The 24,119-nt window shown below is 37.3% G+C and overlaps 1 protein-coding gene across 1 annotated transcript; it reads right to left on the minus strand.

The window, feature by feature from the left end:
• Positions 1–2,051: 2,051 nt before the first annotated feature.
• Positions 2,052–13,165, minus strand: tmem168a (transmembrane protein 168a). The gene is made up of 6 exons (XM_038286518.1): positions 13,102–13,165; positions 10,493–11,455; positions 9,576–9,851; positions 8,111–8,253; positions 3,172–3,449; positions 2,052–2,712 (listed from the first exon to the last, which is right to left on the minus strand). Exons 2-6 carry the CDS (start codon positions 11,327–11,329, stop codon positions 2,162–2,164), a joined length of 2,085 nt encoding a protein of 694 aa, XP_038142446.1. The 5' UTR covers positions 11,330–11,455; positions 13,102–13,165; the 3' UTR covers positions 2,052–2,161.
• Between the last annotated feature and the right edge of the window lie 10,954 nt (positions 13,166–24,119).

Genomic DNA, 24,119 nt, shown 5'->3' on the forward strand with positions numbered 1-24,119 from the left:
TAAAAGTGAGTTTTTGAACTTATGAAGCAAAGTGACATCCTATAAGCTATAAGCAGAAACAGTTAAGGAGTCAAATAAATGCAGACTCACTGGATTAAAGTGTGCTAAAATATGAGGAAAAAATGCATTTTTTGCAGTTTTATCTTAGAGGAAAATAAGATAAAACCATATCTAAATAAATTAGGAATTTATTTTCAGCGTTCTCCAACCATATTCCTGCCCAATTAAATTGTTCATAATTTAGCATAAAAAAGACCAATCTTCTAGTAGGAAACATAGAATTACCTCCTGTGGTGTGGGATAGGGGTTTAAAAGATGGGATGACAAGTGTCTCAGCACAATCAACCAACTCTTTTTAGGAAAATAATTTAAATCATTCTCTCAACTCTAAGAACAATTTGGCTTCCCTTAAAATGGTTTATATAAATACCTTCAGATAAGACATATCACAAGTCATAAAGAAAGAAATTTGATCAGAAAAAAAATCCCAATAAAATAGAAGAGTACTTTATTGGCGTTAGAGAAGCCTTTCCCGACAAAAAAAACACAAAACATATCTAATATATACAAAAGGTGGTAATTGACACTTTACAAAACATGAACAATATCAAGGAAAAATGGGAATTAGAATTAAATGTTATAATTGAAGAGTCGCCGTGGGTGGACATGTGTACCGGCTGTCATAGGGGAATTAGCAGCCAATGGGGAAAAGAATTTGACTGTAAAGTGAAGATAAGATACTTTAATACTCCCTTTATTTTATCCTCATTTATGAAAAATCCCAGTTCTGCATTATGTTGGCGAAATTGTGAAAATACTGGATACAACACATACATTTTTTGGAATTGTCCAATATTCCGATGACTTTTGGACAATATTAAAAAGGAAAGTGAGAGAATATTGAGAGTAAATGTCACTTTTCGTATTTTGTTTTTGTCTATACATCTTCTACTTAAGTTTATGTCAGGAAATTTTATGTAAAGTATTAAAATGGTTAAATAAAAAGTTCTAAAAAAAAAGAAAAACATTTTTTTTTTAACTAGCACTGTGTTTGATTGACAAACACAAACTAGAATATCCTGTTTTAAACTTTAGCTGCGGCTTATCATCTTTAGTTAAGACGCACAACAAATAGTTTAAATGTATTTTTCAGAGCACTTACAGTAGCTTGGTGTCACTCTTTGCTAATAATTTTTTTTTTGTTAGAATTATTGTGATTTTATATAACCTTCTCCAATGCCCTCCTTGGTATCAAATGGAGTCTTTATCTTTTAAATGTCTCTCCAATTTTCCCCTGGCAAGCAGCTGCTCAGAATTTATTATTCAGAGGTGGCAACATCATACTATGGGGATGTTTTTCTTTAGCATAGGAGGTGTGATTGGAAAAAAGCCCAGATATAAACTTTGGTCTCTCCGCATGACTTGGAACACATCACCTTCTCAATGATGCACAGTGAAGGCAGCATTATGCTGGTGGGATTCTCTTCTCTGCAGCAGAGAATTTTGCAGGTAAAAAAAAAATGTTTATGAAAAGCAATGTTTTAAATGAGTTTATTCTTTAACCATTTTCCATCAGCAAACAAGCATACAAAAAACGTTTCCCAACCTCTTTGGAAAAACTGAGGAATTACTCTCCTTTTAAGGCAGCAAAGCATGAAGGAATGGTCAAAGTGGGTTCTGATGTTCTGTGCAACAAAACAAACCAAAAAATGTTTGTTTCCCAATGATGATTCACTGCTTTGCTGGATGAGTTACTACTTCTAAGCATGTATTTGTACAAATCTTGTCAGGAAGATCACCACAATGGGGTACAGAACGACACATAAAAACTTGGTGTGAGAGAAGCACTTTGGAAATCATGGATTATTAAGGCTGGATGCAAAAAAAGGTATAAAGATCCCAAAACCACTATAAATAAATGGCACAATTAGATGAAAAACAAAAAACAGCTACAAAAATTTTTCTAATTCTATGTCCTTCAATTGGTCTGCCATCCTTGACCGAGAACATATGGTTACAAATAATAATAATAATAATAATAATATAAAACACATTCTCCAGTTGTATATAGGTTTTGACTGAAAACAAGAGAATATTCATACCCTGTTTTTTTCTGACAAGGAATGAAAAAACATTTTTCCTTTTGTTATCTATTTGTTACCTATGAATGTACCAGTTTAATGCCCTGTCCGGTGTCCAGAACAGCTGGAGGGAACCAGGCCAGTTTACACCTCCTGAAGCAGCGCAGAAACACGCTGCACAACCAGAACAGGTTTAAGCCGCAGCACCAGTTGGAGAGGTGGATCAGTGGGTAGGTGGCTTTGGGGAAATGGGTCTTCCAGTGCTTGGCTACGTCGCTCCCGGTGGGAAGGTGAAGCGTGTAGTCGCTCCAGCGTTTCGACACGCCGTACGCTGCCGTCACCGCCCTGCCCTTCTCAGTCCACTGGGTGTCACTGGCTGGGTTGCAGTTGAACTCCACCCATTCTGAAGTGAAGTCACCGAGGAGGGGGATGTTTCCGCTTTCTGGGTCGAGCCTGGAGAGCGGAAGCTCGGCCCCTTGCACCGCCATGTAGATGCCGTCCACTCTGCGCACTTCTTTGACCCAAGGGAGGGAGTTCTCAGTGTCCAGCACGACGATAAGACGGGAGCCGTGGCCGGCGTTCTTCTCCTTCCAGATCTCTAGCAGCTGGTTCAGATGCAGACTCTCTCCTCCTTAAGATGGGATGATAAGACAAAAGGCATGTGAATACAAAACAAGACAAGATCATGCATACAGTGCTGCAAACAAGTTTCTGCCCAGCTACAGATGTCTTCCGTTTTTTTCCTCACACTAAAATGGTTCAGATCATTAATAAAACTTCACTTTCAAAGAAAGAATATAAGATATGATTTTCAAATGATGATTACATTTAATAAAGTGAAAAAACAGGCTATTAGTGCTACATCAAAAGGCTAAGATAAAAATGTAAGTGGAAGTTGTTGGGGACGTGTGTTTTGTTGCATTTTGTATAAAATGAACACAGCCTTTCAAAAGTAAAAAAAAAAATTATACCCAGACTTAAACATGGTGGTGGTGGTGTAATGATTTTTGCTCTGCAGTTGGATCTGTTTGCTAGTAGCATTAAAAAGCATGAGCTACATAGACAGAACAAACCCCCATGAGGCACCAACCTGCCAGAGTCCAGGCCCCGGTGCCTTTCTGAGAGTGTCCGCTATAGAAAATCAAATATGTGTCATGGCGTGGGCCGTCCGCCGTTTGGAGCTCCATAAAGCTGCGGAGCTTGTTCTGCACGGTCTCCAAGGTAACGCCGCTGGTGGAGTAGTCGCAGCCAAACGTCTGGATCATGTGGCGCGAGAAGAGGCGCTGCATGTCATTCAGCATGGCCGTGGAGCGTTGATTCAACTCCTGCACAAGCTCAGGTGGTAGGAGAATGGGCTGGCTGCCGGCACTGGGGGTAAAGGGAGAGATTTGGATTTAAAAGAAGCGATTTGGTAAAAACGACCAAAAAGACAGGCGGAAGAAAGCTAAAAGAGGTTTTGGGCGTATGTGACACAAAGCTCTCCTGGAAAGCAACAAGAACATGACAAAGGACACATTCAACAAGTCAAGGCTATCAGGCATCCAGGTCAGCCATATATTTTCTTTCCTATCTAAGGGCTCTGATGTTATTCATGGCCAGGCGGAGGGCTAAGTCATACATCACACTTACAGATCTCTCCATACAGGAGCCAAAATAATAAACCAGCGATCTCCCAACCTACCCCGGCAAGAAAATGAAAACGTTTATCTAAATTAAGTGAAAAGTCTTTAAATCTACGGAAAACCAAATTATTTTTGCAAAGTTTGATAGTGCATGAAACTTTAATTTTTTAAGTTTACAACCACAAAATCTGCTTCATTTATGTTTTAATGTCATTTAAGGACTACATGGAGAATCTTGTTCATTTTAGAATCCAACAAAATTGAACATTGGTTTGTCCCTGCAAAACGAAATCGCCCTGGTGACAGATATTACTAGCATCATTGTGGTGTGGAGATACTTGGCATGCAGGCGCTTGTTAAAATGTTTAAACAACAGATCTGAGAGTGACATGCTGCATGATTTACAGATCCAACCAACCCCTGAAACCCCCTTTTTAATCATTTCAGAACGTGCCTTTGAGGGGCTGAAGGGAGTAACTTCAAGATTCAGACAGCATCTTCCCCTGACATCTCTTTCATCTTAAAAAAGAAGAAATTAATAATCCCACCCTTTTCTCCAAAGCCCCCTCACAGCTTCATCTGCTCTTCTTTCTCAAAACAGTTCCTCCTTTCTGTTGTCTGTCCCTTGCCTCTAGTACCTTCCCCTCAGTGCTTAAAACCTCACATCTCTCTTTTATTTTTGTTTCACTGAACTTGTGTCCCCTTCCCTTACCCCTCTGATCTTCCTGAGAGGGTGTTGTCGTTATGAAAGCATAATCTTCAGCCATCACAGCTGATTATTTATTGCTGGATTCTCATCGTGCCGTAAGTGTTCCCTACAGACTCCCAGAAACAACCTTGAGTTGAGTCTAAATGTTTAGAAAGCCGAAGCGTTCTCTAAAAAACAACCATGTATTTGATGTTTAGCCTCTTCTGACTACCTGTGCAATATTAATTATACAATTTATATAACTAGCTAATATAATTAATATATTAGCAGCTTTTTGAATCAAAGTGTGCTGCAGCAGGTTAATGTAACTTGTATAGTAACACCAGATTGACAAAAAATTCAAAATGCAAAAAGGATTTTTTTTTTTTTTTTTTTTTTAATCTTTGTCATAGTATAATCCCACACTGAACATTTAAAAAAAATCCAACATTTATTTTAAATATTTTCATAAAAAAAAAAAGGAAAGGCTCTTACTCAAGCACTAAAACACGGAGCCAATGGGGATTAGGAAGACAAACAGGCCCACAGCATCACAGATCCTCCTTCATACTTAAAGGCAGATTAGACTTCTGCAAACGCACACATCAAATGTCGCTTGATTCTAGTCGTGAACCAGTTCTGCTGGTATGCTTCTGCAGCGTCGGTCTGGAATTTCTAGGGACGCAAAGCAGTTTCCTGCCAAAGCGGAAGGGGGAGCCTATTCGAGAACTCGCAAGATCTTTAACGGATGGTCACGAGAACTTCGGCGGCGCCGGCGGGAGTGTTTATCTTCCAAAACAACAATGGCGCGTCTGCAAGATATCACGGTCACGGAGGTGGATCTAGAGTTGCTAGACATCGGAGAGGAATAGGCTCTGTTTATGGAGCGAACCTCCTCGATTAACCTTTCGTTGTAGTTGTTCATTGTATTAGTTCCTCGGTTTTTAAAAATGGCGTGCTCCGGCATCAAATCAAGAAGGATGACCACACACACAGCCAGAGAGACATACCAAGGACCAATCACAGGTGCTTTTTGTCTGCTCACTTCCGCTTGAGGTCTCTGCGGGTTTGTGACTGTCCGATGTGTAGTCAGGATATTTTTGATGTGCACGACGACGGTTGCAGAACCTCTGCGCAGGGGGCGAGGTCGCGCACAGAGGCAGATTTGATGGTTGCAGAGGCTTTGCGTCAGAAGCATAAATTGGCCTTTAAAAGTAGCAATAATGTCCCCATCTATTTAGTACAGGGGTCTACATCCTTTTAAATCAAATTTACCCCAAGCCAAGCTAAATTAAAATCATGTAGAGTTGCAAATATTACATGGCCTTTAAATAAAATCTACCTTATTCTTCTACCTGTAGTAGAAAATTAGTTGGCATTTTAAACAGTTTATTTGCATTAATAGTTTTTAAAATAAGAACAAAACAGGACAGTTTCACAATGAGGAATCACTGATATCAGATTCCTTTCTATTCCTGACTTTCCAAGCGAGTGATGAGCAAAATACATCTATAACCATATTTTTGATAGTATATAGTCATTTATACTATATTCAAAACCTTTCGTTGGCTCTTTAAGATTTTTAGTCACTATTAGGAGCCATTGTAGAGGGAAAAGAGTAGGCTTTTAGCTAGCAATGCCTACAGCCGTACAATGATCGGCCTTTAAAAAAATAGAAAAATTTTATGCCCGTTTTTCCTCCTGGAAACAACAAAATTTCACAAGCAGCAGATGCTGGAGTTGAAAAAATGTAACTTTTGATGCTTACCGTGCCACATCAACCAATCAGAGAAGCTGATCTGCAAACTGGCAGAGAAACGGACATCGTTGCTGATGTAGAGCACTATGATCACTCCACTGAAACTGTTTATTAATGCCTAAATTAACTTCAAATGTCAAAACCTGCCGGGAAAATATATTCACTTTTATTATTCTGGTGTCTGCAGTTTGAGCCACGTACATAAAAAAACGCTAACATCTACTTCCAGCCGCCATGAACAGTAGGGGAAAATTCCCTGCTGGATTCCCAGAGACAGCGCACCTCACAGAGAAATAATACTTTAAGACAAGATCATAATCTTGATGAACTGACCGCACAGAAGATGTTTTAGGTAGACTTTCTCACAAAAAGTATTTTAAAACTGCTTCTTAACTACTGATCACAGCAAATATAGCAAAGCTGCTCTCGACCATTGAACACAAGAGCAGCATGAGTATTAAGACACATCTGGACACACGCTTCGGGAGCATCAAAGATGCTCTTGAGGCACGTCTGACCTTAATGTGTACAAGCATCAAAAATAAAGCAGCAGGCGCTTTTTGCTGCTCAAACCACATTGTGAACGTAGCATTACAATTTCTGATTGTTTGAAATAACCTATGAAGCATAATATTGAACCTGAATATTATCTCATCTCCACCTCTAGTCAAGCACACATAATTCCCACAATCAGGACAAAAGTAGTGTTGTAACAAAGACAAAATTGAGCTGCATTGCGCCTCAAAATGCAGGAAATAGTGTTTCTGAATCTAAATTTCAACATTTTCCAGTGGAGGATAATGCAGGACACTCTTACTCTGCACAAAGCCTAAAGATGTGATACACCAAGGTGTATACCCTATGAAACATTCTTAGCTAATGGCCCCTAGTTTAGTACAAAGAGAGAACATACAATAAGAAACAGCTGACAAGAAGATAAAATAAAGAAGACAACACTCCGCTACATAAACAGAGTCAATTCTTCAAGTAAGAGTTTTTGCATCTTCAGTTTGCCAGTCGTTTAGAAGGATGCTGGATTTTGGTAATGGTGGAAGTCAAATAGTTCATCTTTTATGCTGCGTTCACACCAGACGCAGCAGGGGCAGCAAAATCGCGTCTGCTGCTTCATCTTTGCTGCTTGTACAAGTCAGTTTTGACGCGCGGCTGAAGCAGCTTTGCTGCTCTGGCTGCGCGGTGCAAAAGTGTGTCTGACGCGTGTTGGATGGAGCAACTCTATCCTTTATTTGCCTTGCAGCTATATTTGCTGTGATCAGTGGGAATAAAGTAGTTTTAATATGTTTTTAGGTGAGAAAGTCCACCTGAAAACTTAATCATTGCAGTCAATTCATCCAGATTACCATCCTGCCTTCCAATATAATTTTTGTCGGAGCCACTCAGACCCCCACATACCAGTGGTGCACTGTCAGTAGGACCCCATTCATCAGCAGCCTCTGGCCGGGTCGCCTCCTCTTGGTTCACCGCGGCGGCTTGTAGGTGTTTTTCATCTAAATAATCTAACCTGCAGGCACCAGGATAATAAAAGAATAACATATTCTGTCGGCAGGTTTCAGCATTTTAAGTTAATTTAGGCGTCAATTAACTGTTTCAGAGGAGTGATCACAGCGCTCTGTGTCATCAGCTATGTGTTTGTCTCCCTACCAGCTCCCAGATCAGCTTCTCTGATTGGTTGATGTGGCACGTCAAGCAGCAAAAAAACAATTTTTCCATCTCGAGCAGCAGCGCTTTTGCGGCGCGTCAGATGCTTAAACGCTCCCGACGCGCTGCGCCTGCTGCTCAAAACGTGCTGCGGGACCTTTTGCTGCGCCTATACGCGCGTCAACCATTGACTTTGCATGTAAACTTGCTGCTTCTGCTGCGTCCGGTGTGAACGTAGCATTAGAGTCCAATCAACATTTTGAAAGGATAAAAAAAAAGAAAGAAAATGTGATCAATCAATTACCTGTAGTAAATGGTGGGTATTACCAGCGCGTAGCCAGCACAGGTTCCTCCCAGGCAGCTGCCCAGCTCGTGGAACAGGCTGTGTGTGAGAGACTCCAAAGGCAGCACCACCAGCAGAGCGCTGAGGAAGAGACCGTTGTAGGGCTGCAAAAAACCAAACATGCCGTCACTTTTGTTTAACACAAGCAGCTCGCATCAAGATAATCAGACTCACTTAACTGGTGCTGACACATAATGAGGCAGAAGCACAGGCTGGGACTGACAGTGTTATTATGGAAGGGTAAAAACATGACAGGCCGACTTAATGGAGACAGCGCTGTGTTACAGTGAAGATAAACAGATAAAGATGACTGTAGTTTTATAACGGTTAATACGTCTTAGCACTTAAGCTGTCTTGGAGATGCTAAATATTAAGGCTTACAGGTTTTGACCTACATTTTAGGTTAGATATGAACATGACTTATATTTAAATGAGGTAAGATGGTGGATCCTGAGAAAAATAGAAGGATAAACCCTCTAAGATTTTAAATGTTTTACCAACAGAAGGTTCTGATAAAAAACTCTTATAATAGGAAATAATTATAAGAAATCATTTAAATAGTGTTACCAAAAAAATAGGAAAACATTTTTTTTTTTAATACTACTAAATGTGTTCAGCGTTTGCAAACATCTTAAAATTCTTTTACTCACTTTTTATTTATTCTCAAGGTTTTGTGGCATTAATGGCCTTTGGAAGACATGCAACAAAGATCTAAAGGTCAGGAATTTAACCCCGGATGCCCGCATTAAAAACTGATAACATCTGAACTATTTTTTTTTTCTAAGAGCACACTAATCTGCTTTTGATTCCAATAGGCTAAGAAATGCTCCTTTTTTGTAGAAACCTTTGAAGCAGAAGTCAAGAGTAGTTTTGAGCAAAAAACAACAAAAAACATCTTATTCTACCTTTTAAAAAGTCAACTCTTTCAAATACTTTTGACTAAAATAGCTTAGCAAAAAAAAAGGAAAACCTGCTCAACCCGTTTGTAGCTGAAACTGTAACAAATCTTTTCCAGATGAATGTTAAGCCATATATGCACTCTATGACTAAAACAGTCGACTTTTTAACACATTTTCTGCATTTTTAAAGTCGCTGAAATCATATCAGTGGAAAACTCCAAAAAGCACAGCTGTAATAAAATGAATAAAAAATATGCATGTCTTAAATTAGGACTTGTGCCCACGGGACTCTTCCAAGGTAAATGCTTAATAAGGCTAAATACGTTATTGCTGCTCTTTATGCAAGTAGATGAGGATATTTAAGAGCTAATTAAATTTGCTCACATAAGCAGCTCAGTTTGGGGAGCAAGATAAAATTATGTGCACACACTTCTGCTCTTCAGATGATTTAAAAACAAATCACAATTTGACCAGTTTTTATGTGAATAGTAAAAAAAGAAACTTGATTTTTACAACCAGTATCCTACCTGCCAGGACACAGCTCCCAGTATGACGGTTGACAGCAGACTAAAGAAGACGAGGCGTTCTGAAATAAGGCAGAAGTGTCGAATGCCCCTGGAGGCCATGACCTGATCCAGACTACGTCTACTTGACGAATGGGCCCGCCAGGCATTCTGGCAGTCGGTCAGCTTAGTGTGGAAGCCCCAAATTGTGATCAGCAAAATTATGTGGCAGATGGCCCAGAAAAGGCCGAAGAGGCAGAAGCCAGGGATCACCAGATACCAAAGCTCCAAGTGGCCAAGCTGTCCAAGACAAAAACAATATACAAATTCATTAAATAAATACATATAATATACAGGGAAATATAATAAAAAAAAATTTATTTTGTTGCTTTAAAACCACAAACATCAGTGTGTTTTATTATATTTGTTTGCGATAGTCCAACAATGTAATTATTAACTCTGAAAAGGGAAGTTAATGATATTATTTTGGTGTTGTTGTATATACAAATAAAAATGTCAATGTGTGATTTACGTATCCATTCAATCTCCCTGTGTGAATACCTTGTAGAATCACCTTGCCACTACAGAAGAAAGCTTTTAGCTGCATTTTAACCAGCTTTGCACACTTAAAAGACTATTAGAGATATGAGGAAGTGGGGTAAATTCTAGAGTAAAGCATATTATTTTATTTTATTTAATCAAAAAAATGTTAGAATGAAGAAAACAAACAAGTACAAATAAAAACGTGTATCAGATTCCTGTCAGTTTATATGTAAGGAACAAACTTTGTTAATCACAGAAAAAAGCAATTACACTGCAGCTTGTGAGCTGAAACATGGCAATGCATGGAAAACGTTCAGAGGAGATAAATAAAAAAAGCTGCATTAAGTCTGTTCTTCATGCTTTGAAATCATTTTCTTTTTGAAATTTGATGTGTTTACCTTTAAGGCAGCAAAGACAAAGAAGAGCAGCTCCATGAGGGATAGAGGAAAAAGGGACAGCCTCCTCCAAAACTTCCCTAATGAGAGCACTGGCATCCAGCGCTCAGTGGGCCCGAGCCCGCTGAAGTACACATCCAACACCGGCTCACAGAGCTGCCTGCCTAGGAAGCAGCCTAAGGCAAACGGGTTAGCTTGGATGCTTAAGGCCTTAAAGAACACAAGGGAAGTAACCAACGCAAAGCAAATCAGGTTGGGGAAAGCTAGAAGTGATTTCATCCTCAAATCCACAATGAGAGCTCCCAAGGCCACCGCCAAGCCGACAATGGCCGCCGACTTGTTAAGAGGCATGGTGGTGCTAGCGATTGCAAATCCCAGCAGCTCCAGCCACTCAGCTGACGTCAACAACATAGGTTTGTAACTGACTGAGTGACATATGCGTTCAGTTATAGCCCAGACGGCCTTCATCACCACGCTGGCTACGAGGAGATAGTTGGCGACAAGTTCTGTAATATTGGAATCCAAGGCAGGGGTGTTGAGGAAGCACAGGAGTCCAAGCAGAAAACCAAACCACAGGTGGAACAAGCTGAGGCTGGCCTTCTCCATGGCAAAGTAGTAATGGAGAATGCTGGCGATTCCCAAGACGAAGAGGCCGAGGATGAAGATGACCAGGATCATGGGTTCGCTCGTCACCTCCCAGCGCACGTACATGCCGACACATACCGCAACGAGGAGGTTGATGCTGGACAAGTAACCCAAGCAGCACACAGACGTAAACACATCCACCTCCTTTGGTGCTGCCTTGACTGTCAGCTCCTCTTCCTCCTCATCCCGATCCATGGTGAGCTTAAAATCAATTTATCCAAACAGAGCCGGAAAACACCAATGTTCAGTTTTAGGCTTTCGTTCCCAAAAGACTTTTACTTGAGGACGGTGCCTCATGCAGGCACTCCACAAAATCAGCCCCTATGAATAAAGAAAATGGAATAATTACAAAAAACATCAAATGTAATTAATCGTTATGACAGGAAGAGGAACCAAATACTTGCTATATGTTCAATTACCCATAAAAAAATGTTTTGTGAGCAAATACTTCTCATACATTTCAGAAGTATTTTTTTTGCTTAATTTCCAAATTTGAAAGAAGAATGCACATTGAGTTTGTATTAGTTTTGTTAGGAAAAACTTAATTGATGATGTGTGAATCTGTTATACCCTTATAATATCCGTCTATACTAATGTTTCTTCAAGTAATTTATCTAATTGGGATGGTTTCTCTTACAGGACGTGGCAAATATTTGGGAATGGAATAAGAGCAGTATCCTTGATCTAAGAGCTGAACTTAACTGTGATGAGGGGCCACTCCAACGAGATTTGAGCCCGGTTTGTAAGCGCTACCATCTGTAACCTAAGCAACTTCTCTCATATAATAATTGAACTTTATTTATCTCACATTGGAGAATTTACCTCTGCATTTAACCCATCCCCTTGGGGAGCAGTGGGCTGCCATTGTGGGGCGCCCCGGGGAGAAATTAGGGGTTAAGGATCTTGCTCAGGGGGTCGAACTAACCACTATAATCACTAGACCGCCACTCCCCCTCCATCTGATCCGAGCAAGATTACAATTTCTATCAAAATCTGTTGTCATGTCTCCTGGTTATTTAATAAATATAAACCATGAGGTGTTATTTAAAGGGTTTGTCCCAAGTGATCCCTCTCAGTAAAAGAACCGGAGACAGAGAAAGCTTCAAGGTGTAAACTCAGAGCTTTCTATACCAGTTTCTTGTGGCTTTTTTGAATGCTAGAAAATATACTTTACAATAACAATACAATTAAAATCCTTTTAATTTAAATGTAAGGCTCTATCTAATTAAAAGACGGAATATTCCTTGTATATGTTTAAAAAACAAACTATTAAAAAGCAATAAATAAATAAATGACTAATTTTTTTCTCACAGCTTTTAACTGTTTTCTACACACCAACTATCAACGTCTAAATGTTGAGTTTCTAAGTGTAAATCCTTGCTTTGAATGTTTGATTTATATCTTTGTATTTATAATAGATATAATTATTAAATGGAGGTTTTCTTTGCCTGTAAACAAAACTACAATGTTAGCAGTAAAAAAAACAACATTAAAACAATACAATCAGAACTAATACTGTCCATTAACATGTCTCAAGCATTTCCATTTCCTCCAAACCCAGAATAAAAGTGTAAATTATCTGTTTAATGATCAGTTTATTTAACCATACAACTTTTTATTTCGGATCCGAATCTCCCTGACAGCTGATAATGTTGACTCAAAACCAGCGATAAAAAAAAAAAAAAGATTAACCTAAGGAAATGGAAATATAAATAACTACTAACAAATATTTAGTTTTGGTCAGCATGACAAGCAAACTGTTGCCCCGCTGTCAGTTTGTGGCGATGTGGCACTTACTGAAGCTCAGAATTTTGCTAACAACGTTAGCCTTATCCACTAACTTCACGTTTATTCATGTGCAAATATTTAACGTCTGAAAGCGACAATATGTACCTCTAAAACCATTAAAACTACAGCAGTAAAAATAAATGTATTAAACACATTTTAATCGATAAAAAGTAGCTTACATATTCTGTGTTTAACTGTCAGCAGCAGCACTTCCTGGATTCCTGAATCTACGGGATCTCGCTAGGGTAAAAATGCTCGTGCTTTCGCCTTTTTTTATTAAGCCGTTGACATTTGCATAAAAAATACTCTCGGAGAGGATGACAAAAGTACGGTGGCTGAGAAGTGCAAAACACATTTACAATTCAAAAACACATTAACAAATAAAAAACAAAATAACATTTGAAGAAACAAAATTATATTTTGTGAAACAAATGTATTTTTGAAAAAAAAAGTTTAAATTTTAAAAAACAAATTTACATTTTAGCAAACAAATTTACATTAACAAATAAACAAAATAACATTTGAAGAAACAAAATTATATTTTATGAAACAAATGTATTTTTGAAAAAAAAAGTTTAAATTTTTAAAAACACATTTACAATTCAAAAACACATTAACAAATAAAAAACAAAATAACATTTGAAGAAACAAAATTATATTTTATGAAACAATTTATTTTTGAAAAAAAAAGTTAACATTTTTAAAAACACATTTACATTTAAGGGAACAAATTCACATTTTAAATAAGTTAGATTTTAGGTGAGAGAAAGTTTCATTTTAGAGAAAAAAAATACATTATAGGGAAACAAATTTACATCTAAAAAAAAAATTGACCGTTCGGAAACACTTGTACAAGTGCAAAGACAAAACTGCAAGTGGCAAAACACATTTACATAGCCAAAAACAAATTAACAGAAGACGGCTACACGGAAAGGGAATGTCCCAGTGACCGGATGTGACGTCACGATTACCCTGACTTGTAGTACAAACAGCTCAATCTGTAGTCCTCCTGCTTCACGTGAAAAGTCAGCGGCGATTTTAGATGGAAAGAATTGCACTGAAGCTGTTTTTCTTAAGTTTACGCTAACCGAACAATGTTTTCAGCCAATTTACACCATTTTGTTCTTCGTGCTGACGGTCTCTGGAACTTTTACGGGACACGGACCAGGTGGCAGGACCAAGCAGCAGGGCCGGGCGTATTACTGGCCGGAGCCACTATTATTTTGTCATGTAGTTTTTTAATAACTTTTCTTTGGTATTTAATTATTTTTTGGGTATTTTTCCTGCCGTTTTTCGGCAAATGCCTTATTTATAGTACTTCTAACTAGATTGTTTTATATATATATATATATATATATATATAGGCTATATATTGTGATGTTATCGCTTAATAACCTGTATTAAAATGTATTCTTTATGGGTTTCTTTTTATTGTGATGTTATTGCTTAATAAACTGCATTAAAACTTTTATAATGTCACATTTACTTGATGGAACGGAGTACTTTATCTGCGAATAAGTGGCCTCGGCCGGCAGCAGCCACCATCGGCCTCTCCGATGGCAAGCTCTGCCGGCAGCGGCCACCATCGGCCTCTCCGATGGCAGGCTCTGCCGGCAGCGGCCACCATCGGCCTCTCCGATGGCAAGCTCTGCCGGCAGCGGCCACCATCTGCCTCTCCGATGGCAGGCTCTGCCGGCAGCGGGCAACAACGGCCACTCCGATGGCGACTCTGCCGCAGCCACTGCCACGAATTGAGCTCGGCCCTGCTGCTTGGTCCTGCCACCTTGTACCGTGTCCAGTAAAAGTTCCAGAGACCGTCAGCACGAAGAACAAAATGGTGTAAATTGGCTGAAAACATTGTTCGGTTAGCATAAACTTAAGAAAAACAGCTTCAGTGCAATTCTTTCCATCTAAAATCGCCGCTGACTTTTCACGTGAAGCAGGAGGACTACAGATTGAGCTGTTTGTACTACAAGTCAGGGTAATCGTGACGTCACATCCGGCCACTGGGACATTCCCTTTCCGTGTAGCCGTCTTTTGTTGATTTGTTTTTGGCTATGTAAATGTGTTTTGCTACTTGCAGTTTTGTCTTTGCACTTGTACAAGTGTTTCCGAACGGTCAATTTTTTTTTAGATGTAAATTTGTTTCCCTATAATGTATTTTTTTTTCTCTAAAATGAAACTTTCTCTCACCTAAAATCTAACTTATTTAAAATGTGAATTTGTTTCCTAAAATGTAAATGTGTTTTTAAAAATTTAAACTTTTTTTTTCAAAAATACATTTGTTTCATAAAATATAATTTTGTTTCTTCAAATGTTATTTTGTTTATTTGTTAATGTAAATTTGTTTGCAAAAATGTAAATGTGTTTTTAAAAATGTAAACTTTTTTTTCAAAAATACATTTGTTTCATAAAATATAATTTTGTTTCTTCAAATGTTATTTTGTTTTTTATTTGTTAATGTGTTTTTGAATTGTAAATGTGTTTTGCACTTCTCAGCCACCGTACAAAAGTGTACATGAACAGATGAAGATTAATTACGATAAAAAACAAAACAAAGTAAAGCAAATAGCAGGGAATTTACATTTAAATCAAACATAGAAAGAGCCATAGAAATATGAAAAACGAAAAAATTGATGCAATTAGAATAGTGGATGTTGGGAGAATTCAAGATTAATTTTTTTTTGGCATGTTTGTCTTTTAAGAAAAAATCTTTTTAAGAGAAGAATATATATTTTTTTAAAGTCATTAATAAACAAAAATCTAAGGAAGGTTTAGCATTTCTCCATTTGGCACAGTAAATATGATATTTACCCAACAGCGGAAGGATATTAATAGTTTTAGAAACAGGCTGGATAAGATGGTCCATATAAAAAATGACATAATTTAGGGCAAATGGGGGAATATAATTATCTTTTAAAGAAATCCAATCTTTCATCTCTTTCCAGAAGCGACGTGTAGGAGGACACAGGTAAAACATGTTTAAGAGTTTCACTAATATTGTTACAAAAGGAACATTGATCCACCTCAAAACCAAATCTTTTTCTTAAAAATTCTAGGTAGAAGAGGCCATTTAGCAAATTTTGAGAATGCTTTATCAACTATATTTGAACTAATACTTTCGCTTTTTTTTTAACCGAGGAAAAATGTTGCTGTTGCTTCTGTATTCAGCAGTAATTCTAATTTGCTTGTACTTGTACTACTACTACTACACCACTACTAATAAACACACACACTCCCACACATACGCACAAATATCACCAACAGGGGTCTATCGTGGTAACATGGAAAGAGGGGGACTTCTGTTTCTGCTAATTTTGACATATCAAAACCTCAATATTAAAATTTCTTTTAGGCTGTGCTACCATTTTATAACTGTAATTTGATAAAAAATGTTATTATTATTTTTTAAAGAAATTGCCAAAAATGGACTTGGATCTCTGAGTGTTGCCTACGTATCAAAGTGTAGACCTCCTCTAAATAAAAATAAAACAAAACAAAAAATTTCAAACTGATAAACCACAAAGTGAAAGTAAAAGTGATAAGAAGACATAAAGATCAACAAGAACAAAGTGATAAACTGACCACAAATTAAGTAAAACTTTTTCGAAAGGAAAGTTCTCCTCTTGGTTCATATGGAGCAAAGGGTTTTAGAGTGATATCTATATCTATATATCTATATATCCATATATATATATATATATATATATATATATATATATATATATATATATATATATATATATATATATCTATATATATATATATAGATATATATATATAGATAGATAGATAGATAGATAGATAGATAGATAGATAGATAGATAGATAGATAGATAGATAGATAGATATACACTCCAGATTAGTTGTGGTTTTTCTCTCCATGAGGTGATAGCCATATAACCAAAATGGCTTTTATGTATTTTGAAAATACAATTAAATAAAATTCTACATAGTTTAACCCCTGTTTAAAAACTAAGCAACGTATTTTGATGTTTTAAAATGTCTTTTTGACTTTCTCATATTTTTCTACTTTAGGTTAGATTGCTTTTGAAAATACATTCTAAACACAATGAATCAATATACCCTGATAATATGGCGATAAAATCAACACTGGTCATGCTGTTTTCTTTTTTTGTTTGTTTGTTTCTGTAATTGGATAAAATCCTATATAGTTAAACTCCAATGTAGAAAAAGAAAAAAAAACTCAATTACATGAATTTTTAATTTGTAAGACATTTGCAAAAGGATTTCTGGTCAAACATTGTATTTGTGAACTAAATCTATAAACTAATAGAGATGATAATAATAAAAATATTATTGCGTTGTTACTGTTATTAGGATATGGGGACATATAAGCAGACATACAGATTTGTATATATTTGACTCTTTATTTTCCTTTAGTTATGCATCTTGCACATACATATACTAATAGCTTGCAAAACAAAGTAAGTACATTGTCCTTAATTGTGCCCACTTCTTCTTTATGTATGTGTAGGAGAGATACAAACAGGACAAGAAAAAGTATAAGAGCGTGCTTCTTTAACCAGAGATCAACAAAAGGCACAGCTGGGAATACACACATTCAGCACCCCTCCTCATACATAGCTTTATTTTAAAAATCCTTACATCTAGCAATCTCTGCAAACACTTCTAAGGGCCAGAAGCTTAAAACTTGGAATCAAACAACATATTGATCGTAGAAGCTTCTTGGATAAAACAGCAGAACTTGATAAAAACAAATCAAACTTTGAACCGGCCGTTGCTTAAATAGCATTTACATTCATGCCAGGTAGATGTGGAAAGTCCAGCAGCATAAGGAAGATCTCCTTTAGAATTAAATTTTTACCATTGAGTACTTTAATGATTGCTGTTCTTTTGGAACACTGGGGATTAACATCAAAATATATAACTTTAATTCATGCAAACTTGTTAACTTGTTTTAACGGGTGTGAATGCTTTAGACAGGTGCTGTGTGCACCCCAAAGTTAAATATTATGTTTTATATTGGCTTCTGTAGACTGAAGCAGAACAAAATATGATGTAGACTATAAGCACCTTTAAATAAAGCACATGTGTTTGTGACTTCTGAACAAATCTTAAAACTCCCTGGACAATTTAAATAGGGTAAAGGCTTTTCTGCTGCTATATGTTTGGTTTTCACTGCTGTAAGGGAACAAAGGGAGCTGACTAATTGATACTAATCCACTCTACTATGCTGAAATGCAAAACAAGCTGTACAATGCCTTTTGTTATACTATTAATCCAGTCTTCTTGGTACAGGAGCAGCAGAAAAAATGCATGACCTGAGAGAAAAGCAACAGGGGAAAAAAAAAAGAAAAGTTTAATTCCCTCCGTGTCAGAAAAGCAACAAACAAAAAGGTTTTAGCTGATTATGCCCAAGCAGTTTTAGGAGCTTTTGCGGATTTCTTCCATATCCATTTAAGTCTGCATAGAGAAGAGGTAAAATAATAGACCCAAAAAGGGAATACAGTTATTTAATTAGAGACTTTCAGTGATACATAATTGAAGAACCTGATAAAAGATTTCTGATGAAGCAGTTGCATCCTTTTTTAATGAGTGCAGGGAAAATAGAACCTTGTTCAACAATTAATTTCCCCTTTTAAAAAAAAAAATCAAACCTGCGTGTTGTTCTACAGAGGCTAACAGAAACTGTAATCATCACTGGACCTTGCAAACAGCATTTGGATTTTATAACTGTGGGAGGATAATGATAGGATCATGTAAAAAACAAAACAAAAAAACCCCCTTAAGAGTCAGGCATCTCATAAAGTAATGTGAAATTGAACATTTGAAAATGGAAAGAAAAGGGCAAAATTAACACAAAAAAAATGAAGAGATTGCTGTCAAATTAAAGCGAAAGATAGACCAAGGAGAGCATCAGAAGAATCAAAATAACTTTATTTTCGATAGAAATTTGCCATGCACTAATAGAACTACTTAAAAAAATCAGCCAAAAGCCACGAGAGGTCCATTTACAGTTTCAGTTTACAACAAGGTTTTTGAATTGGAAAGGCTTCCTGGAAGGGAAGCGAAACTTCTTCAAACTTGGAAACTTAACTTTTTAAACTTTTTTGGAACAAGTTTGGTCATACACGGCCAAACAACTGTGCTCCAAAAAAAAAATAAATAAATAGATAAAATAAATAAAAACTGTTTAAAAAAAAAACAAACAAACCACAGTTTGGAGGAAAACCACACACCAGCTTAACACTCCATCCCTATTTTGAAACATAGCTGTGGAAGTATCATGGTGTGGCAAGGCTTTTTCTGCAGCAGGAACAAGAACGTTGGTCAGAGTTCATAACAAATGATGGAAAAACCCAAAACAACTATTAGGCTAAATCATGGAATATGTATGTTACTGGGGATGTGAAATTATGTTCCAGTTGTCTAAAAACCCAAAATACAAATCAAGACTGTTTGAACTGCCTTAGTCAAAGTCAGAGCTGAAACTAAGTGAGATTGGCTAAAACCTTCCTTTATGGCTGACTTAAAGCAACTCCACAGTAAAAAAGCATGCCGAAGAAACATAAAATAGATGCTACGAGAATATCCAGATGCAATGGAGTTGCAACTAAGGGCCGGATTTATCAAGATCCAATTTTGCGTGCAGTAATTTGCGCTCGCAAACTGGAATTATGCGCGAGGGGCTGAACCATGGTTTGCGGGTGATTTAACAAGAGCGATTGCGTAACTGGTGGCAGGTGCAAAACTGTTGGAGACGCCCTATTTAAATGATGGTTTTGCACGTTTTGTGGTTTGCGGCATGACGAGTTTGGCAAGCAGAAGGCGCAAAAGGAAATTCGACCCCATGGAAATGGAGGTGTTGGTGGATGAAGCCAACAAACATTTAAGTGAGCTACAGCAAAGAAGTGTGCCTGTCACACAGAGGAACGTTATATGTGAACAAATCAGTAATAAAGTTAACGCTGTTGGTGAAACCTTGCGAACAGTGGATGAAGTAAAAAGAAGATACCAGGATATTAGAAGGCGAACCAAAGAAAAACTGGCATATAACAAAACATCTGCGAACAAAAGAGAAGGGGGCACAGTAGATGAGATGCCTCTGACCAGCATTGAGGAACAAGTACAGCTGACACTCTGTGAGGAGGAAATCACTGGAATTGCAGCTCCAAAATGGCAATGCTGGATAAACGAAATGTTTTGATGATCGTTTCCTCGTTCATTCCAAAAATATTCACACGGAGTGAAAAAATGCGTTCTCTGCGTCTCCTTGCTTCATTTCCATGTCTCCTTCTTGCGACAATAACCGCTGCCATGTGTGCGCAATTACGCATACAGACCATTTGCACCTTCTTTTGAAACGTGTTAAATATAGAGTCAGATACCACTAGCAAAATTGCTTTCAGATTTAATAAATCACTTTGTGAGTGCTAAATTAATATATTTACATGTTCTCCTCCCACAAGACGCACTTTTGCGTGTAAACGCCCCATATTGCATATTCATAGCAGAAAAAGTACTAAATGTATAAGAGGCGCTATTTAGCACGTTTTAAAGACCAAATCCTTTTAGCACGCTGTTGATAGATCAGTTTGTACATTTTTTAGCGTGCGCAGTGAAATAGCTCACGTTTTTATACACGCAAATCTTTGATAGATCCGGGCCCCAAGAGTAGTAAAGCCAGTTACTAGATTAAGGGGGCAGTAACCTTGTCTCAATAAATTAAATAAGAATTCAAAAACTGATGTATAATTACAACTGAGGTTATTTTTGTCTGAAGGTAAAATGTGTCAGTGTGTGATATACTGTATGTAAAAAGGGAGGTCAATGGTGAGCAAATTGTGAGTTTATGTAAAATTTAAGGCTAGAAGAGTAAAGACATATAAGAAGAAGGACAACAAAGCAGGATTATTGGAGAAATTACAAGATTGTCTTAAAGGTAAAGTGGATGATGTTCTTTTTCCAGGTGGATCATCAAAATAAGTGGTCCTCCTAATTGTCAATCATTCTGGTGATAGGTTTATGTAAGGCCGTCCTACATACTCGTTCACTTTTCACTTACCGGTGGTGCGTCATAGTGGAAAAATTGCAAATCTTCTTTTGGAAAGTAAGCTTGCTATTAAACATAGTGTGCACGAGGAGAATTCTTTCGCAAGCGTTTAATAGGCATTCCCTCTGGGGAGTGGGTACAGGGTTGTGCATGTGCCTTTTTTTTTTTTGTAAGTGGAGAGAGTGGGCTTTTTTCAAAAATTTGCGAAAATCCTCCCCCATCATTATCATCTGCCTGACCGCACAAGCGATTGCAGCACACACCAGAAATCTAGTCTAAACCATAGGAATGGTAATTTAGGAAGGTATTCTAAAAAGCCATTATAAAAAAAATACAAAGCAAAACACTTCAACCATAGGAAAATGTCTTAATTTGTCTCAGAACATATTTCAATCCAGAGGTGAAGAAACCAGCTCATTGTTCCTATCTTTACAACAGTTTTAACACTATCCAGAAGACTCACCACATAGGCACTGGCAGCATATCTTCTGCTGCAGAATCATTATTCCAGTGCAAAGATTCCAGAGCTGCGATTTGAAAAACCTCAAAGGAGCTGAGGACAACATAAAAGAATCTATTTCAACTGGCTGCCTCACAGGGGATTTTTATCTATCAGCCTCTGTTAAGTATCACTGCACAAATGTCTAAGATGTTGGCATGTAATTACAGGCTACCTTTTCTGTGGCTTCCTTCTCAGCAGTGCAGCATGTGGCAGAGGAGCTGAGACAGAGCAAATTCTAAATAAAAGACTCATTTTCAGTTTGGCCACATTAGGTGAACTCCTTCGGTGACATCTTTTAGGAGGCTTCTTTATTACAATGCTGTTAACGTGGGTAACACACACACATGCACAAGGGGACGCCAGCTGTCTGGAGAGGTCTGTTCAATCAGAGATTCATCTTCAGAGAAATCAGTCTCATGGAGAGTTGAACCCAATCTGGATGTTAGCAGAGGTGGATTGCATGAGAAGCCTTAATGAAAGAGTTATCTGTGTTTAGTATATCCATCAAGGCTGAGATGAAAAATCTAAAATGAGAGGCTTGTGACTTCTGCTGCCTGGAAAGAAATGATTAGACAAGCTGATGACTGGTAGATGAAGGGTAGTGAAATATGGAAGATCCAGGAAAAATTGTTTGAGATGTTTTTTTTGTTTTGTTTTTTTACTGTCTGAAAATCAATCTAAATGTTTCCTGATTAGGGTCAGTTAGGGTTAACAAAACTGATTTCTATTTACTAAATGCAAGAACAATTAGAGAGACATTCTCTTAGAAGACAGTTTATACTTTCCCTTAACTTTAGATGTTTATATACTCTTAGATAAATATACCTTAGAAAAATGTGGGAATGCTAGTGATGATCATGGGCTAAAACTCCATGGAGCAAGGAACTCCAAAAGTGACATAAAAGGCCAGATTACATTTAGCCAACACCCGCATGTTCTACATTTGAAAAAAAAAAAACAATGGCTGCCTGCAAGCATCTATAAACCAACAATAAACCATCCATGTTCTGAGAATTCATTTCAAATGAATTCACTAAAAAATATTTTAGATAATAAAGATAAAAAATGAACCTATCATCTAAAGATGATGATAATTCATGTTTGCAGTTTTCTTCAAAATATGCATAGAACACAGAAAAACTGTGAAAGGCTCCAATAAGATGAGACCTAACTATAACTTACTGATGTGAATTAATGGTAATATGCGTCACCTTGAAATCACAGTCTCCATAGTGAAGCAGGGCAGTGGCAGCATCATTCTGTGGAGATAGTTTCCCTCGACAGGGAGTCGCTCAGAAGTGACTGGAAGACAAATTAAAAATAAAGAGATTACAGTTTAACATACAGCTGGAGGCACTGAATATGTTTTTTAGTCATTTATTTACTATGTATAAATTATATATGATTGTGCCAAACCAGACATGTGTAAAACTGAAACCCAGAGAACCAATAATCTTCCTCTATATGGTTGGCATATGTGGAATGCAAAGCAATGGAGGAAAACACCCAGTATGCTTTGACTTTTAATTTGTCGACCAATTACTTGCAAGAAAAAAAAAACTGATAAAAAAAAGTGTAATTATTAATAAATAGAGAAACAATACAGCGATCATCAAACAAGTTCTTAATTGTTTTTCTTTAACAAGTGCTTTTATAAATTAGATTAAAAAAAGACAAAAGTCACTTTTTTGTTTCATAGTAACTTCCAGTTATAATGCAGAGACCTACATATCTTTACCATAAAGCTAAGCTTGGAATATAACCACCAGTTAAGGGCAATAATACATTACCATTCCAATTTAGTCCTTTTCCCCTGGATAACTGAGTGAGGCGGCAATGGATTTTTAATAACACAACCTGTTCCGTCCCACTGGGCTGTGAAGATGAAAAGTCAGATTTATTAATTGTGCCAGTAAGGGAGAAAATGATGCTTCAAATAATAAATCTGTTTGCGGCTTTGTAAGAGATGCCGAGCATTCTCTTTAAGTCGACTGGCGGACTCGGAAGAACGGATTTTAATTCTGTGATCAAGAGAGCTTATGATAGCAGTATTGTTCATTAAACACATACCGTTTCCACAAATGGGGGATTTTTTTCTCCTATCTCTGCTGCTTAGGTTTAAAGTACTTGTTTTGTAATTGATCTGGATTAATCGGGTGTTTGTCAGGTCTGATCAGCTTCCGGTTGCACTCGCGCGTCTTTTCATGGATGAATCAGTGGAAAAATTGTGATCAATTGATTTTACCCTAAAGGTGTAAAGTGGGCTTGTAGAAAACAATATGACACAGAAAGGGGGAGTCTTGCTGTGCCTTCTCAGGTTTAATAAATCTGCGCCTGTTTTTCACACTGCCTGTCAACACCTACTGACTTCAGCCTTACAGAGACAGACAGTAAAAAAGCAGGAAGTAACAAATAGCCCTTTACTGGCTATGCTGGTTATGATGTGAACAAAGCTTTAAAAGGATTTTACACTGAATCCATTAGAAAAAAATTCACAAAATTTTTCATGATCAGCCAAACAATATCCTCAAAGTATATTTTTTTATTTTTTTTCCTATTTACTCGTTGTTTCTTGAAATAAATAAGAGTTTCTGAGATTTTTAAGTGTTTGATTGCAGTACCACTGGAGCCTCAGCATTACTTAACAGTAACCAATT

This window comes from Cyprinodon tularosa, unplaced genomic scaffold, assembly GCF_016077235.1.
Source record: "Cyprinodon tularosa strain WSP-4 unplaced genomic scaffold, ASM1607723v1 ctg227, whole genome shotgun sequence".
Lineage (NCBI taxonomy): Eukaryota > Metazoa > Chordata > Actinopteri > Cyprinodontiformes > Cyprinodontidae > Cyprinodon > Cyprinodon tularosa.